This window comes from Zootoca vivipara, chromosome 15, assembly GCF_965207765.1.
Source record: "Zootoca vivipara chromosome 15, rZooViv2.hap1.1, whole genome shotgun sequence".
Taxonomy (NCBI): Eukaryota; Metazoa; Chordata; class Lepidosauria; order Squamata; family Lacertidae; genus Zootoca; species Zootoca vivipara.
In genome coordinates this window covers 23,800,066-23,815,476 of record NC_142598.1, presented here as the reverse complement: position 1 = coordinate 23,815,476, position 15,411 = coordinate 23,800,066, and the positions used below count along the sequence as shown (strand labels likewise).

General features: G+C 45.1%; 1 protein-coding gene across 4 annotated transcripts; it reads right to left on the bottom strand.

The window, feature by feature from the left end:
- Positions 1-1,211: 1,211 nt before the first annotated feature.
- Positions 1,212-12,462, bottom strand: POFUT3 (protein O-fucosyltransferase 3). 4 transcript variants are annotated; one of them, XM_035097329.3, is made up of 5 exons: positions 11,988-12,462; positions 9,618-9,926; positions 7,926-8,220; positions 3,818-4,653; positions 1,377-2,552 (listed from the first exon to the last, which is right to left on the bottom strand). In XM_035097329.3, exons 2-5 carry the CDS (start codon positions 9,696-9,698, stop codon positions 2,328-2,330), a joined length of 1,437 nt encoding a protein of 478 aa, XP_034953220.1. In that variant the 5' UTR covers positions 9,699-9,926; positions 11,988-12,462; the 3' UTR covers positions 1,377-2,327. The 4 variants fall into 4 exon arrangements, with proteins under 4 accessions (XP_034953222.3, XP_034953220.1, XP_088514500.1 ...); XM_088658374.1 differs by having other exon boundaries at positions 9,706-9,926; positions 11,988-12,127; XM_035097330.3 differs by having other exon boundaries at positions 9,618-9,923; positions 11,988-12,098.
- Positions 12,463-15,411: the final 2,949 nt, after the last annotated feature.

Genomic DNA, 15,411 nt, shown 5'->3' with positions numbered 1-15,411 from the left:
GGGTCGGGGTGGGAACGGGTGATGCATAAACATGCTGAGCAAAGGAGCACTCTGGTAGATCCACCCACCTGCTATGAGGTGGTGTTTGGTCAGAGAGGTCATGCCTGCAGTGCAATCGATGTTCTTGCCGCCCAGCATGGCCTCCATCGCTCACCACAAACAAAATGCGCGATCGAGAGCGACAAGCTGTGTGTTTGTGAGCCTTGATTATGCCTTGTCAGGTCTTGATGCTGCAAATAATGATGTAGTTCTAAATTGCCCCCAGTTCCACATGCATAGCTGCCAAGTACCACGTTTTCCCTGGGAAACCCCCGTTTTTACTTACCTTTTCCCGGTGGTCCCCCGTATCACTTCGTCTCCCGTTTTTCTCCGTTATTTTCTCCTGCCGGCGGCCATTTTTTTCTTTCCGATTTGCCCTTCTATGGGCACCAAAAATGGCCGCCGCCGGCTTCAAAATTCGCATCTACGCATGTCCGGAAGTGCATAGACGCGACTTTCGGTGCCGCCGGCGGCCATTTTTGGTGCCCATAGATGGGCAGAGCGACACCAGAAGTTGCGTCGATGCACTTCCGGACATGTGTACAAGCGACTTTCGAAGCCGGCGGCGGCAATTTTTGGTGACCATAGAAGGGCAAATCGACACCGGAAGTTACGTCGACGCAACTTCCGGTGTCACACAGCTGCCGGTCCCGGATTCTGCAGTCCGGGACTTGGAAGGTAAGCACATGCAGTGGTGGGAACATGTTGGCGCCACACCCACAGCGAGAGGAGCAGAGGGGATACCTCTATCAGCCCAATTTGCACTTGTTTACCACAGCTGTTAATAAACAAAACAACCAAGAGTCCTAGCAGGAAAAAATGGTGGCAACACCTGTAGGTACCTGCATATATACAGTTGCCTTTTTTTTTCCCTGGTGGGGATGTTGTACTTTTTTCACAGCTGGGTAAAGAAAACCAATTCTGGCTGATAAAAGGATTTCCCCCTCTTTTATTTCCCCCTGGAATCAGCATGTTGGGAAGAGCTACACTTACTGTGCGTGAAGAATACTTTCGGCCCCGTACTTCCAGTCCGAAGTAGTGAAAACCATAAAGATATATTCAAATTAAACCCCCAATCATCTGATATTGTGCAGGTCTTAATAAAACAAAATCCCTGCCTCCATGAGCCTCTGCACAGTCAGCTCCTAAGGGAAACACTTCAGACATTATCAGAGCATGGACATAGCGCTGTGCCATTGCTGTTTATAATGCTGTTCAATAGATGACATTTGGATTGGGAGAACAGTGGTGTCATTTCCCACCCTTCACTACCTCTTCTTCTCCCGCCATCATCTCCATCACCCTGGCCCAGCCAGAAATGAAAAGAAACAAGGTCCTTCATTCAAACCACAAAGTGGCTCTTTACAGAATTTACCAGAGTGGCACAGAATCCAGTCTCCAATAACACGGACCATACTTAGGTGAGACTTTATTTCTGAGGCCTGCTTTCTGTAAACCAGGGGTCAGCAAACTTTTTCAGCAGGGGGCCGGTCCAATGTCCCTCAGACCTTGTGGGGGGGCCGGACTATATTTTGAAAAAAAAATATGAACGAATTCCTACGCCCCACAAATAACCCAGAGATGCATTTTAAATAAAAGGACACATTCTATTCATGCTGATTCCCGGACTGTCCACGGGCCAGATTTAGAAGGCAATTGGGCCACATCAGGCCCCCGGGCCTTAGTTTGGGGACCCCTGCTGTAAACCATCCCCCGCCCCCCGCCCCCCAGCACAATAGGCACACTGCCCCTGAGGTTGCTCCTCCTACGCTGCTCTGCAATTTATCTACAATGGTCTTCCTTTCTCCTGCGTGGCTTGGCTTCCTGTCAGGTGCAGAAATGACATAAGCAGCAAGGCAAACCCTTTAGACAAGGCCCTTTGCTTGAGAGATGCCAGGAAGCCAAAGCATCTGGATGGAAGACTTGACTCGTATCCAACTCAAGGGTGGGAGCAACTGCAGAGGCAAAATAAACCACACACACACTGGGAAAGTAAAATGCAGATGGCTGCATTTTGCTGTGAATGCTCCAATGTTAATTACACTAATAATTTATATTAATAGTTTATCCTGAACGTTAGTATAAAAAATATAAGATGACCCAATTGGGTCCTTCGTCTTCTGGATTAGTATTCGCTGAATACGATGATTTCTCATCATCTCCATGGTTAAAATTGCTTCCTATCTTATTAAGGCAACCTACAAACAACCGTTCCTCATAGAGGCTCCTCTGTGTTAGTTTGTTTCCCCCTCTAGCTTGAGTCAAGGGCCTATTGTCTCCCTCTAGGCTCATTCTCTAAACACCATAGTCCAAAACTCCTGAGCTGTGAAATTTCTGTTCCTTTCGACCAGCTGCCTCAGCGCGTGAGCTTCTCTCTTGGACTGCTCAAAACTCGGTATCCACATCTCTCGCAGAGCCGTTCTGTGCATATTACGCGACGGAAAAACAAATGCTTGAGGTTTGGGGCAGCTCAGGTGGCTTGCTTCTGCATTCCACTTTTTTGGTAACATTCCCTGGTAGAGAGAGAGAGAGAGAGAGAGAGAGAGAGAGAGAGAGAGAGAGAGAGAGAGAGAGAGAGAGAGGTGGGGGGACACAATCTGAATTTTAACAACCACCACGTAAGTAGGGACGAATATACACTCCCTTCCACTTGAATGGGGGGGGGGTATTTGGGAGGAATTCAATGAAGCACTAAGTTAAGGTCCCTTGGGAGTGTAGCCAGTTATGTTAGTGGAATGGCTTGCAGGAAGCCGGAATGGTTCTGATGGCTAGTTGCACAACAGACTGTTATAGGCACAACCTGTTGCACAGCCATCTTCCACTAGCACAACTGTTGCACAGGTATTATCACCATCATGTATTTATTTATGTGTGCATGGCTCCACATTGCGAATGTAGCCCTCCATCTGAAAAATACTCCCCTCCTCACTGAGCTAGACATGAGGTCTACATTTTTCGCTCCATGTAGCTTCGAACGGCTGAAACATGCTTGATGCATTTAATTATTATTATTATTATTATTATTACTGTATTTGTTACTGTATCCCGCCCTCCCAGGCCAAAGCTGGGGATGCAAGCTTGAATGAACGCCTTGCCCGAAATGCTGCCCCAAGGAGGACTTGAATGAAAATGTCCCTGCCACTTCTTACAGTCTTTTTTAATGCTGTGGCAATTCTGTAAACAAGCATTATGTTTCGCTCAAGAGGCTGTGAAATATTGCAGTTTAATCAACTGTGGGCTGTCATTCGATCTAATCATTGCTTGATGTGTGCAACCCACTCCGTAGGTCAGCCTTGACTGCCAACTGAAGACCAAGTCAGCAGCAATTTCACTCAAGGCAATGCCTTATGAATTATTTCGCTGAGAGATTGTAGGCAGCTGGAGAAGAGTTGAACTCACAGAATATGAGACGGGGGGATTAGAAAGCAAAGAACCTGTGGCCCTGCAGATGTTGTTGGACTCCAACTCCCTTCCACCCATGACCATGTCTGTGCTGTTAAGTCTGATAGGGGTTTGAAATACTACCACAGCTGATACTACCACAAGGTCCTTATTCCTCTTATAAAGACTCATATAGACTCGGGAACAACATCTGCCTTCCTTTCCTTGGGAGCTCTCCTTGGTCCTGCAGAGCTAGTCTCTGGCCCTGCTTCTATCTGTCAGAACTCAAACATCACACCTTGCACAAAGTGACTCCACTTGACAATTAGTACCTGGCAAGTCTGACCCAGAGACGGTGCAAGCCTGGCTATAACAGGGCAGATGGCTTTATAATTACCTTTGCTTGTCTCCTCATATTCCCCCATATTCTAGTGCACACCAGGCATTCAAAGGCATCTATGTAATTGTCCTTCATGATATCTTGCACTCCCCATGTGCGTTCCTTTATAGCAGCAAGCAGGTGTTTGTTGGAGATGTCCCCTTTCAGCTTCCATTCAAGGTAGGCCTCATATTTCTCATCATCTGCATCCAAAGCTTTGATGTACTGTGCCAGGTCCTTGGGGTGTGAGAATCCTGTGACCAGGATTGCACTCTTATTGCTGGGAAGCCAGTCTTTGACGCTAGGAGAGCCGTAATAAACCGGTACCACGCCCAGCTTCAGTGGCCTCCAGAGCTTTTCAGTGATATAATCTTCACAGACAGCATTCTCAAAGGCAAGGACAAATTTGTACTGAGCAAGTATCTTGTAGAAGTTATCGTTATCCATGGAGGCAGGGTTTTCAAGCTGCTCCGGCAGATCTCTGTTATGCAAGCAGGCACCATAGGAGTCTACCTCAATGTGAGCCATAAGCTCCTGTACATAGCTGTCCCGGTCAGAGGGAGGATCGCAGTCAGACTGTACATATACGAGGGGCGCGAGCCTTTTCCTCAAGCTGTTCTTGTTTTGCAAAGAAATCATGTACCTCAGGGACTTTAAGGCCTCAATGCTTTCAAGGTACTGTGTGGTGAGTGGCAGATGTGAGTGGCGGCTGAACGTTGCCGTGTGGTTGAACAGGGTGATGGCGGGTCTCTGGAAGAGTTTGTAATTGTTTTTGGGTGACTCCTCATGGAAAAGGGCCCAGTCATGGTGGTCTTTTCGGGGGAGAGGTAAGCTATCTATGCTGAAGTCGGTACCTAGAGGTTGAAAATACAAACGGAAGAGAAAGAAACCAGTATTGCTCCCAGTGAAAGAAATATTGGAAAACATTGTTCAATCTGGCTGTGCTTCCATGAATAATATGAACAGCACATTACCAAGGTAGTATAGTATTTACGACCATCACCACCCCTCTCTTGCCTATGGCTCCTCCCCACAACATCTTACTAACATGCAAAACAAGTGGGACCCACAATGGAATGTTGTGCTTCTGTTGAGAGTGCCATTTTCCAGGATACTCCATTCCGTTCCCCTTTCTCCCTCCCCAAGGTTGCCATTCCACACACACCCCAACAGTTGGACAGCATTTCATGCCTGTTGAGGATGCTCAGTTGTCAGAAGCAAGCCAGCGGCAAGTCACACTGTGCAAGCTGGAGTTAATTAGCAAAAACATGATCACTTGATGGAGTGTCAGACCTAATGAGCACAGCACCCTCTGACCATTCATCATTGTACCACCACCACTCCCAGAGCATTGAGCCTTCTTCCCTTGGTGGTTCCCCAGCTGGTTCTTCCCACCATTCCTCTGTGCCCAACCAGTCCATGACATCCATCCTCAGTGAGCTATATTGTACACAGATATACACTTAGGGGTTCTTCTTAAAGCTTTTTTTTGTACTTCTAGTCCTTGGAGTTCCTCCAGATCTGCTGAGAACTCCCAGTTCTGTGTGGGTGATGCCATTTTAGCTACAAATGGGATCCTGATTCTGCTTCTAAGCAGGTAATCAACAAAGGCTGCAGCAAGGCAGTTCCTAATGGGTCTTCGCAATATAAAACAGTTAACACTGCATTCCTATACACAACTGTAAGACCCATTGAATTCAACAGGACTTGTTTCTGAGTAGACATTTATAGCACTGCACTGTAAGTTTATGCTAGTTTTCTATTTGGACTTCATAAAACATTGTAGAGGACTAGGGCTTGCCGATCAGAAGGTCGGCAGTTCGAATCCCTGTGACGGGGTGAGCTCCTGTTGTTCGGTCCCTGCTCCTGCCAACCTAGCAGTTCGAAAGCACGTCAAAGTACAAGTACAGTGGTACCTCTGGTTAAGAACTTAATTCTTTCCGGGGGTCCGTTCTTAACCCTAAACTGTTCTTAACCTGAAGCACCACTTTAGCTAATGGGGCCTTCTGTTCTCATCCTGAAGCAAAGTTATTAACCTGAGGTACTATTTCTGGGTTAGCGGAGTTTGTAACCTGAAGCGTTTGTAACCTGAGGTACCACTGTAAATAAATAGGTACCGCTCCGGCGGGAAGGTAAACGGTGTTTCCGTGCACTGCTCTGGTTCTCCAGAAGCGGCTTGGTCATGCTGGCCACATGACCCGGAAACTGTACGCCAGCTCCCTCGGCCAGTAAAGCGAGATGAGCGCCACAGCCCCAGAGTCATCCGCGACTGGACCAAATGGTCAGGGGTCCCTTTACCTTTACCTTTACAACATTGTAGGATAAAAAGTGCTGTGACAGGTATCTAAAGTTATATATAAAAAGGATGCTATACATTCTGGGAAAAGCTCAATAAAACTTGATTCCCTTAAACTTCCAGTGTTCAGGTCTATCTGAATAATAAATCTCTCTAGATGTGGTTTTGAATTATAAAGGGAATATCCTGCGGACATGTATTGTGAAAATAATATTTTTATTACAGCTCTGAGGAGAGAGATAATAAAGTCAGTTTTGTGCTTGACAGCCAAAATAATTCAGACCAAGAATCACCAGCTCCGTGGGAATCGTAAAACTTGTTTCAAAACTTTTATCTACTTTTCCTGCTCCTGGATTTGAGTTGCATCCATTGGGGGCAGCTGCATGTTTTTAAAGACAGTAGCTGCATGTTGTGACTTGGGTTTCAGAAACGGAGGCTTTGACAAAATTTGCAGCAAAAAAATTGCAGCGCACCCTCTAGAGAAGTACTGAATACAATTTTTAAAAGCGCATTAAACTGGGGAACTATGAGCACCCTCGAGTGGATATTACAACTTTTAGGTGATATTGTAAACAGACAGAGTCCAATTCTTGCTGAAAAAATAAAGTCAGAGCTGTCTACTAATGGTGAAGATAAAGGATATGTAGAGAGAAGCCTATAAAAGGATACTTCCAAGGTGAAACAATAGGATGACTGATTGATTCGATACACTGCATTAATCTTAGCCAAGCTGATAGACAATATGTCTTAAAGGATGCAAGAGATGATAAAAAATATACTTCAGACCAGAAAAAGATGGAGAGGCATTACAAGGTTTATGATGAGAAAATGAAGAATAAGATTGCAATTATGAGGATATTTCATACTTTAATGTATGTGACAAAATAAATAATGGTCTAAAGCTCTAAGCTATGGATGGGCAACATACAGGTCACTGACATAACTGAAGTTTTCTTTTGTTCCCCATAGGTATTTTTCCAAGACCTTTTATTAAAGAAAGTAGCCAGTCCTTATTTAGTAAGAAGCCAGTCCATTTAGGCTTGAACTGAGATCATGGTTTCCTGTCCCCCTTAAGGTTTAATTAAGATTTGCAATGCTAGGATGATTGTGTTACAACCAAATAGTATTGTTGTGAAAGGTACATAGATTTTTCACAGGCTGTACTTTTTGCATCTTGTTGCCATTTGTCCTCGTTGTTTGCAGCAAAAAAAAAATCCTCTAAAAGTGTGTACGTACATATGTACGTACGCATGCACGCACACATACTTTACAACTGAGGATAACAATTCATGCACCTGAGGAAGTGAAACATAGTTTATGCCCAAATAAATCTGTTGGTCACATAGTAACGATAAAATTGGTTATTTTTGCTTGAAACTAATATGGCTACCTCTCTGGAAACTGACTATTTACATTAATTCTCTGCATTTCCAATGTTCAGCTGTGAGTGCCAATCTTTATATAGCCAAAATGGCACTGTCTCCACATTAAAGGGAGGTTTCAGCAGACTTGGGGAAATCTCAGGGTTTGCAAAAGTACAGAAACATCCTTTGGGAAGGGGGACTTAAGGCAGTAAGATCAATGGCCATAGCATGCTCACTGACCATGGTGGGGAACGGAAAACCCAGAAGAAAGGAGGACTGAAATGGAGTGGCTGGAATCCCAAACAGCAGGCCCTGAAAAGCAGCAGGCCACGCTGCAACATTCTGTTGCAGGCTCCACTTCTTTTCTCTGTTGACGCTTGGCAGCTACAATATAAATGAACCATGTGAGCAAGGGGGAAAGGCAGTCACTCATCATCTTGAAGAATAAAATGAGCCAGCCTCTTACCATAAAACAGAAATGCTTTAGTCATAGAGTTGTGCTGATAGGTCCTGTTGATAGTAAAGAAGCAAGCGTCTTGTCCGCACCGACCAAGCCGCCCTGTCTCTCCTGTCAGCGGAGACCACCACAGCAAGATAGGGTATCGCTCATTGCTCAAAATGGTCTTTGTATCGCTGGGGAGTTGCGGTTTCTTTACAAACAGATAGGTGTATTTCTGCCATTCTCCATCTTTCAATGCGCTGTTTTGTGAAATGGAGGTTTTCGTCATCTTCCTTTCAGACTTTCCAAGCTCTACAACCACCTTTCAAAGGGGGAAGAGAAATCTATCCTTATTGAAGTCTCATTATACATGGCATGAACTATCCTTCTGTATAACAGAGCACCCACTGAGGCCTGCTTTGAAATGGAGAAAATGATAGGCCCTGGTCTCTGTGGTATTTAGTTCCAGTAGATAGTAGTTGGGGACATTATTCAAGGATTGTGACCTTACTATTCTCATGTGATTTATGATGTTGGGTTGGTTGGATTATTGTTTTCATTGTTAGGCTGCCATCCCTGAGAAGGCATTAGCTCATAATATTTACCTCCATACTGCTAAAGGCTTCACATGTTCATATCATGCATGCATCAAATTCCTTTACTAATGAAAAATGGGGGAAGCTCATCAGCAGAGGGCAGAGGTTGGGAGAGTTGCCTCAGGGAAGGGATGTTGCAGCTCCCATCAGCCCTAACCACTGGTCATGCTGGCTGGGGCAGATGAGAGTTGGGAGTCCAACATCCATGGCACCAATAACGGCCCTAGTATTTTGGAACACTGTTCCCATTGGATGTAATGCAATGTAGTGCTAACTGTGGCATGCAGGCAAGGTCTGCTCACGCAATAAGAATCCCCCCCTCCGCCCCCTTTGTCTGGGTATTCCCCCAACCCTCCAGAGCAGATTTAGGGGGGCATGGGTAAAGGAGACAGTGGGGAAATCCTTAGTTCAATCCCAATGAAATCAGTCAAGCACCTACAATTTTGATGCTCTGTCATCTGCTGTTTTTGTTTTGGTCTTGTCGGGAGTTTTTATTTAGAGAAATCTATTGTTGGTCATTTGCTTTGGTGTCTTATTATATTTTAGTCCGTTGTGTTTTGGGTGCACACAGCCACAATATTTTTCTTATATGAGTTGATGCCTTATAAATAAATATACTGTATATTCCTGAGTATAAGACTACTTTTTAACCCAGGAAAATCTTCTCAAAAGTCAGGGGTCGTCTTATACACTGGGTCGTTTTTCTTATACGGCGAGTATATCCCAAACCCTTTATTTTAACTGGAAAAGTTGGGGGTCGTCTTATACGCCCAGTTGTCTTATACGCTGGAAGGTAAATACACAATCTGGGTGGTCACAGAGATGTTGAAAGATAGGCAAAAGAGGATCTTCCTTAGGACCTGGGAACCCAGGAAAAGGTTACGTGGGACTGTGCTGAAGCTGTCTGGGTGTGCAAGCCTACCCTCACTTCTCTTCATGCCAACAGTCCCGCCATAGAATCATAGAGCTGGAAGGGACCACAAGGGTCATCTAGTCCAACCCCCCTGCAATGCAGGAATTCTTCGCCCAATGTGGGACTTGAACCCACGGCCCTAAGATTAAGAGTATGGCATGTTTCAACCTAAATCACTGCTCAACTCCTGACCCTGAGTATCTGTAGTACCTGTAGGGTGACAAGCAGAAAAAAGATGGCCATCAAGCAGAAGCAGGATGCCCAAAATCTCTTCTTCCTCATTGCATTCATGCCTTACGTTTGGGCATAGGAAGCAGGTGTTGCCTCTTCAGAATTGCTGCAACATACTCCACAGATGGTCTTAACTGCTGTTTCCCTTCACCTCCTGGTCCTTCTCCATTGCCACCGATGATGCAGGAACCGATGCCATCAAGGGCAGTGATTAAAAATTGGCCGCATTTCTGATCTTCTACCATGCAGCTTCTTGAACCAATGGTTTCTTGGAAGCGAATGCATCTGCTAAAGGAAAACAGTGCAGAGGTGTGTTTTAGAGGCGCTGGTACAGCCAGTTTGATATACTGCACTTCACTTTATATCAGAAAAGATATTGGACGCAAATGTTATTTCATCGTAATCAAGGCTTTGTGTGTTTTATGTCTGTCACCATACAAGTACAAAAGAGAACAGGCTTTCATTTTAGGAATGGAATTCTGCAGTGCAAGAACTTCAGCTTTCTTTATATATATACTAGTATCATGAAGCCCGTTAAAATAACGGGTGTTAGAGCAGACCTGTTGCTCTAGCAACCTCGGGGACATGCGCAGAGCTGATGAAGTGGCGGGTCTGCGCTCCAAGTCCCAACGGATAGAACTGACCCGATGGGGTGGGAGTTAGGAGAAGGCCTCGCTTTCTTTCCTCCTCCACCGAGGCCAGCAAGCGGCCCTACGAATTCCCTTCCTGGACCTCCTACCTCAGCCTGGCTCGAGCGCCGCAGCGGCCTGCCCGCCTCATTCTCTCGCGCGGATGAGCCGCGTCAGGGCCTACAAAGAAGCAGCAGCAGCGGAATGAGTGGTCCTCGTGCCCGCCTCGCCGCCTCAGCCTGGCTCGTCTCCCTGCCGGGCCGAGCGGGCACCAAGCTCCCCTCTCCAAAGTGTCTCTGCGCTCCAAGTCCCAACGGCTGTCCGTGGGGCACATGCGCAGTAGCGCAATCCCATGGACACACGGACTGGACGCAGAGACACTTGCATATTATTATATAGGATAGATATCAGAGTTTCTACTAATAACCAGTTTATAGCCCATATGGGCATGGGATTATATTTGAGATTGTGCAGGCAGCCCCTTTTTAAAAACTGGTGTTCCACTGACCGCTTTCTAGTCTGCAGGTATGGAGGCTCATCTAAGTGCCAAGATATACATACTTTTGTTAGAAGACTAGTAACTTCACATTTTGAGGCCTTTAGGAACTCTCAACAGAGTGCTGTCTGAGTCCAGTGATATGTCAGTATTTAATTTGTCAGTAAGGCCTAAAACCTTGTCACCACTCACTTCTTCAGGTTCCCTTTCCAAAAAAAAGTTAGTTCAGGCACAGGACTGCCCTCCAACTTCCAGTGTGAACAACTCATTCAATTTCTCTGCCATCTTGTTTGCCTCTTTTAGCAAGTATCTGACTCAGGTCATTGCTTAAAGCCCCCTATCTCATTTCCTGCTAATGCTGTACTTAAACATTTTCTATGGTTGACACTTACATTTTTAGGCACATGCTCCTCAAGCTTCTTGTTGCCCTCATCATTGTTTGATTGCATTTATGTTAACAAAAGTCTGTATTCTTTTTTAATTTGTATTTTCATTTGCCCAAGTCTTCCATTTTCTGGAGGATGGCTTCTTCTTGCCTTAAATAGTTTCATTGACTCTGCTTATTAACCAAAAAGCAGAGTACTGGCATCCTCTTGTCCCTGGATTAACTGTTTGGGACAAAAAACCTGAAGCAATTTGTTTCCTTTTCATGGGATACTCTGGCACAGCACTACTGTTCACCAGCTAAGGCTCACAAGACCCCTCACTTTAAACAGGGTAGTGCGAGGATCGCTTTGAGTAGAGGAAGTTTCCAGGGTCAAAGTTGCCAACTTTCCTTTACTGGCCCTGCTCCTCTACCTTGAACAGTAGTGACAAGCATAACTACTACTACTTTTTAAGTAAAGCTGTTCCTGGCACAAGGATAAAATTAAATGTGAAAATTAAGCAAGCAAACGTTTCCCCATCAGCCTTCTGTTACTGGCACAAGGGACCAGGCAGCAAAACACGATTAGAAATCTGAATTCATATCCTTGTTTCCCGATGGACTGAAAGACTCAAACGGCCCTTTTATCAGGGCAGCTGGGAGGGCGGGGGAACCAAGAAAGTCTTTCTTTTCTCTCTTTCCCCCAGCCCTTTAAAACATACAACAGCCTCAAGCGGCTCCTTCATCTTTCATAGCATTGTGTAACATCCTAGACTGCAGGAGATCTTTCTTTCTCTCCTTCTGTGTACGGTATGTTTAAATATCGATATTTATAGTATATATTTTTTAAAAAAACTCACCCCGGATAACAGCTCTTCCGTCTTGTTGCTGCTAGGCTGTTTTTTTGTGGTTTGGTTTTTTGTTTTTTACTTTCAGTTTGTACTTTTTTTTTAACCGCCCTCGGGATTACGACAAAACCTGGAGAAGGATCGGAGAGCTACAGTGCTAAGTAAAAACCGTCCGTTTGGGAAAGCGCCTGGGAAATCCAGTTCACGAATTTCCACCTTCCGGGTTTCACTTAGGAGCCAGCTTTGGGAAGCAGAGCCGGAGCCAGGAATTGCGGGGAGAGGCGACGTCGTCTCTCTTTTTCTTTAGATTTTTTTAAAGGAAAGTTAGTCTGATTGCACTAATAGTATCAGCATTTTAGCGAAGTAATTCCCTTCCTGGAAGAAACACACACACACACCGCCCGCAGCCAGGCGATCTCGGCAAGCGGGGTAGGAAACAACAACAACAACAACACGCAATTAAATAAATTAAGCATCAGCGGCAATCTGGGTTTTTTGGAGAGGAGGGTTTCGGGCTTCCCATTAGAAAGAGCGCGTTTAAAGGAACCTGCGGCTGCGGCAGCGGCTCTCGCCTTTGCAGGGTGGACGGCTGCTGCATTATGCTAAAGCGAGTTGCCAGCGGGAGAACTGAGCTGCGTCGGGGAGACATACATATATCTTTACAGGAGCGCTAAAAAGCCCTTTAAGATCATTCGTCACGAACCAGCTGAGGATCACACACCCATCCGAATCATTTAAGGCGGGGAAGTTCCGAATTTTATCGGAAATCATGCTTAGCATGTCTTTATTTTAAGATAATTTGTGCATCTCAGGGAAAGTTCACATAAAACTGAAAATAAGAAATTCAGCAGCCAGCAAATTATCTATCTTATCAACTCTTCAAATATATCTCCATATGCATGGATAATTTGAAATATGTATACTCTTCAAATAGATATTTCAAATTATCTTTGCATGTGAATATATATCTACTCTTCAAATATATATTCATATGCATAGACTATTTGAAATATGCATGATTCATGGAATCAAGGAATTGTAGAGTTGAAGGGGCCACAAGGGTCACCTAGTCCAACCCCCTGCAATGCAGGAATCTTTCACCCAGGGGTGCAACTTGAATAAAATATTGGGAGGAGGGTAAGCCCCGCCCTGCATAATTGATCACATGATGTGGCACACACTATTCGAATGGCAATGCTCATCAACTTGAGGGAGCGGGGGCGGGGGCGGGGGCGGGCCCTCCCTCAAATATTTTATTGGGGGGAGTTGGCACCAATGCTTTCACCCACCATGGGGCTCGAACCCATGACCCTGGAATGAAGAATCTCATGCTCTACCAGCTGAGCTATCCAGCCACTAATGTGGCATTGTGGTGTGCCTAGGAGAACAGGTTCAAATCCCCACTCAGCTATTGAAGACACTCGGTGGCTTAGGGCAGCGTTTCTCAACCACTGTTCCGCGGCACACTAGTCTGCCGCGAGACGCTGGCTGGTGTGCCGCGAGACGCTGGCTGGTGTGCCGCAACGTGCGGCGACGAGAAGGGCGATTTGCATTGTCATGTGCCTGGCGGCCGCCAATAACCAACACTAACCTGCCGGAAAGCAATATTTCTCCTCCTCTTTCCCAAAACTCAGTGCAAACGAGCCTGGCGGCCGCCAATACACAGCGCTAACCCACCGGAAAGCAATATTTGGCAAGTGTTTCTTACAGTCATAATTATAATATAGGGCGGCACAGAGTTAAATTTTTTAACTTTTTTAATGGTGGTGTGCCTCGTGATTTTTTTCACGGAACAAGTGTGCCGTGGCCCAAAAAAGTTGAGAAACACTGGCTTAGGGCCAATCACAGTCTCACAGCCTAACAGGAAGGTCATTGTGAGGATGGCTTGGGGATAGCTCATGTATGTCATTTCGAGCCCTTTGGAGAAACGGTGGGATGAAAATAATACACATTGTCTCTGGGGACAGAAAGGTGCCAGCAACAATATACGCACACATACACCAAACACTCAGGACAGATAGCAGTACACAGGTGTGCTTTTTTTTTTTACTCTGAACTTGTCTCATACCTCCCCATCCCACTTTAAGGGACATCCTTGAAGCTGACGCAGAAAATCCAGCTACTGCAAAATGCAACGACTTGGCAGACTATCAGCACCATGTTACGCCTGCTGCCAATTAGCTACCAAACTACTGAGCAAAATTCAGAGTGTTGGATCTACTGTACAAAGCCCTATACAGTGTGGGGTTGGGATCCTGAGAAAATCCTCTCACCCCTTATGTACCCAGCTGTGCTCTGCAGGAGAGGGCATCCTGCACATAGGATCTTCTCAGCATAGCTGTCAAGTTTTCCCTTTTCTCCCAAGGAAGCCTATTCAGCATAAGGGAATTTCCCTTTTTTAAAAAAGGGAGAACTTGACAGCTATGCTTATCAGGAGGCCCATTACAGGGATCAGGCCTTTAGCCTGTCAGCACCTCCCAGCTTAGGAATTCCCTCCATTATATATCAGGGGTCTCCTTTGCTAATTAATTGTTATTACTTTTCAATTTTTAAAAATGAATTAACATCCAATTAATTCAATTTAATACAAATTTAAAGTTGACTTCCCACCTTGTTTTCTGTTGTGTTGCCCTTCTCTCCGCACCCCACCCCCATTCTGGCTGCATCATACTTTACTCTACTTAAAATAAAAAACTTTTGATAGCACACTGCTTCTGATTGCTTTTAAATTATTTTTAGTTTTCACTTAGATTTTATTAAAGATTTTTTTGTGAAACGCAAACAATAAGTACATATAGCATCGCCACTTTCAATTCATAAGAGTCTTTTTTCACAGTTTGTTTACATTCTACATGAGACACCATTGTCATAGACTTTGATTTTTGAAGATGATTTGATGTTAGGTATTGGTTGATGATGTGATAATGAGATGGAATTCAGGTAACTTACAACCATGTTACTTGACCTGCTCTGCCATCCATAGGAATCAAGAAGTTACTACATTCTCACTATCGAGAAAGTTGAAGTAACATGAACTAAATTTCAAAATTTAATGTATGGAGGGCAGTGTTGAGACAGCCTACAGCAGGGGTCAGCAAACTATTTCAGCAGGGGGGGCGGTCCACTGTCCCTCAGACCTTGTGGGGGGGGGGGGTTAGACTATAGTTTGAAGGGGGGGAAATGAATGAATTCCTATGCCCCACAAATAACCCAGAGATGCATTTTAAATAAAAGGACACATTCTACTCATGTAAAAACACGCTGATTCCCGGACCGTCCACGGGCTGGATTTAAAAGGCGATTGGGCCACATCCTGGGCCTTAGTTTGGGGACCCCTGGCCTACAGGCTATGAGCTCTTCTTCATGGTACAGTAGTAGAAAAAAATACATAGCATCTGATGTGTGTTCAATGTTAACACTTCAGGGATCTGACAAC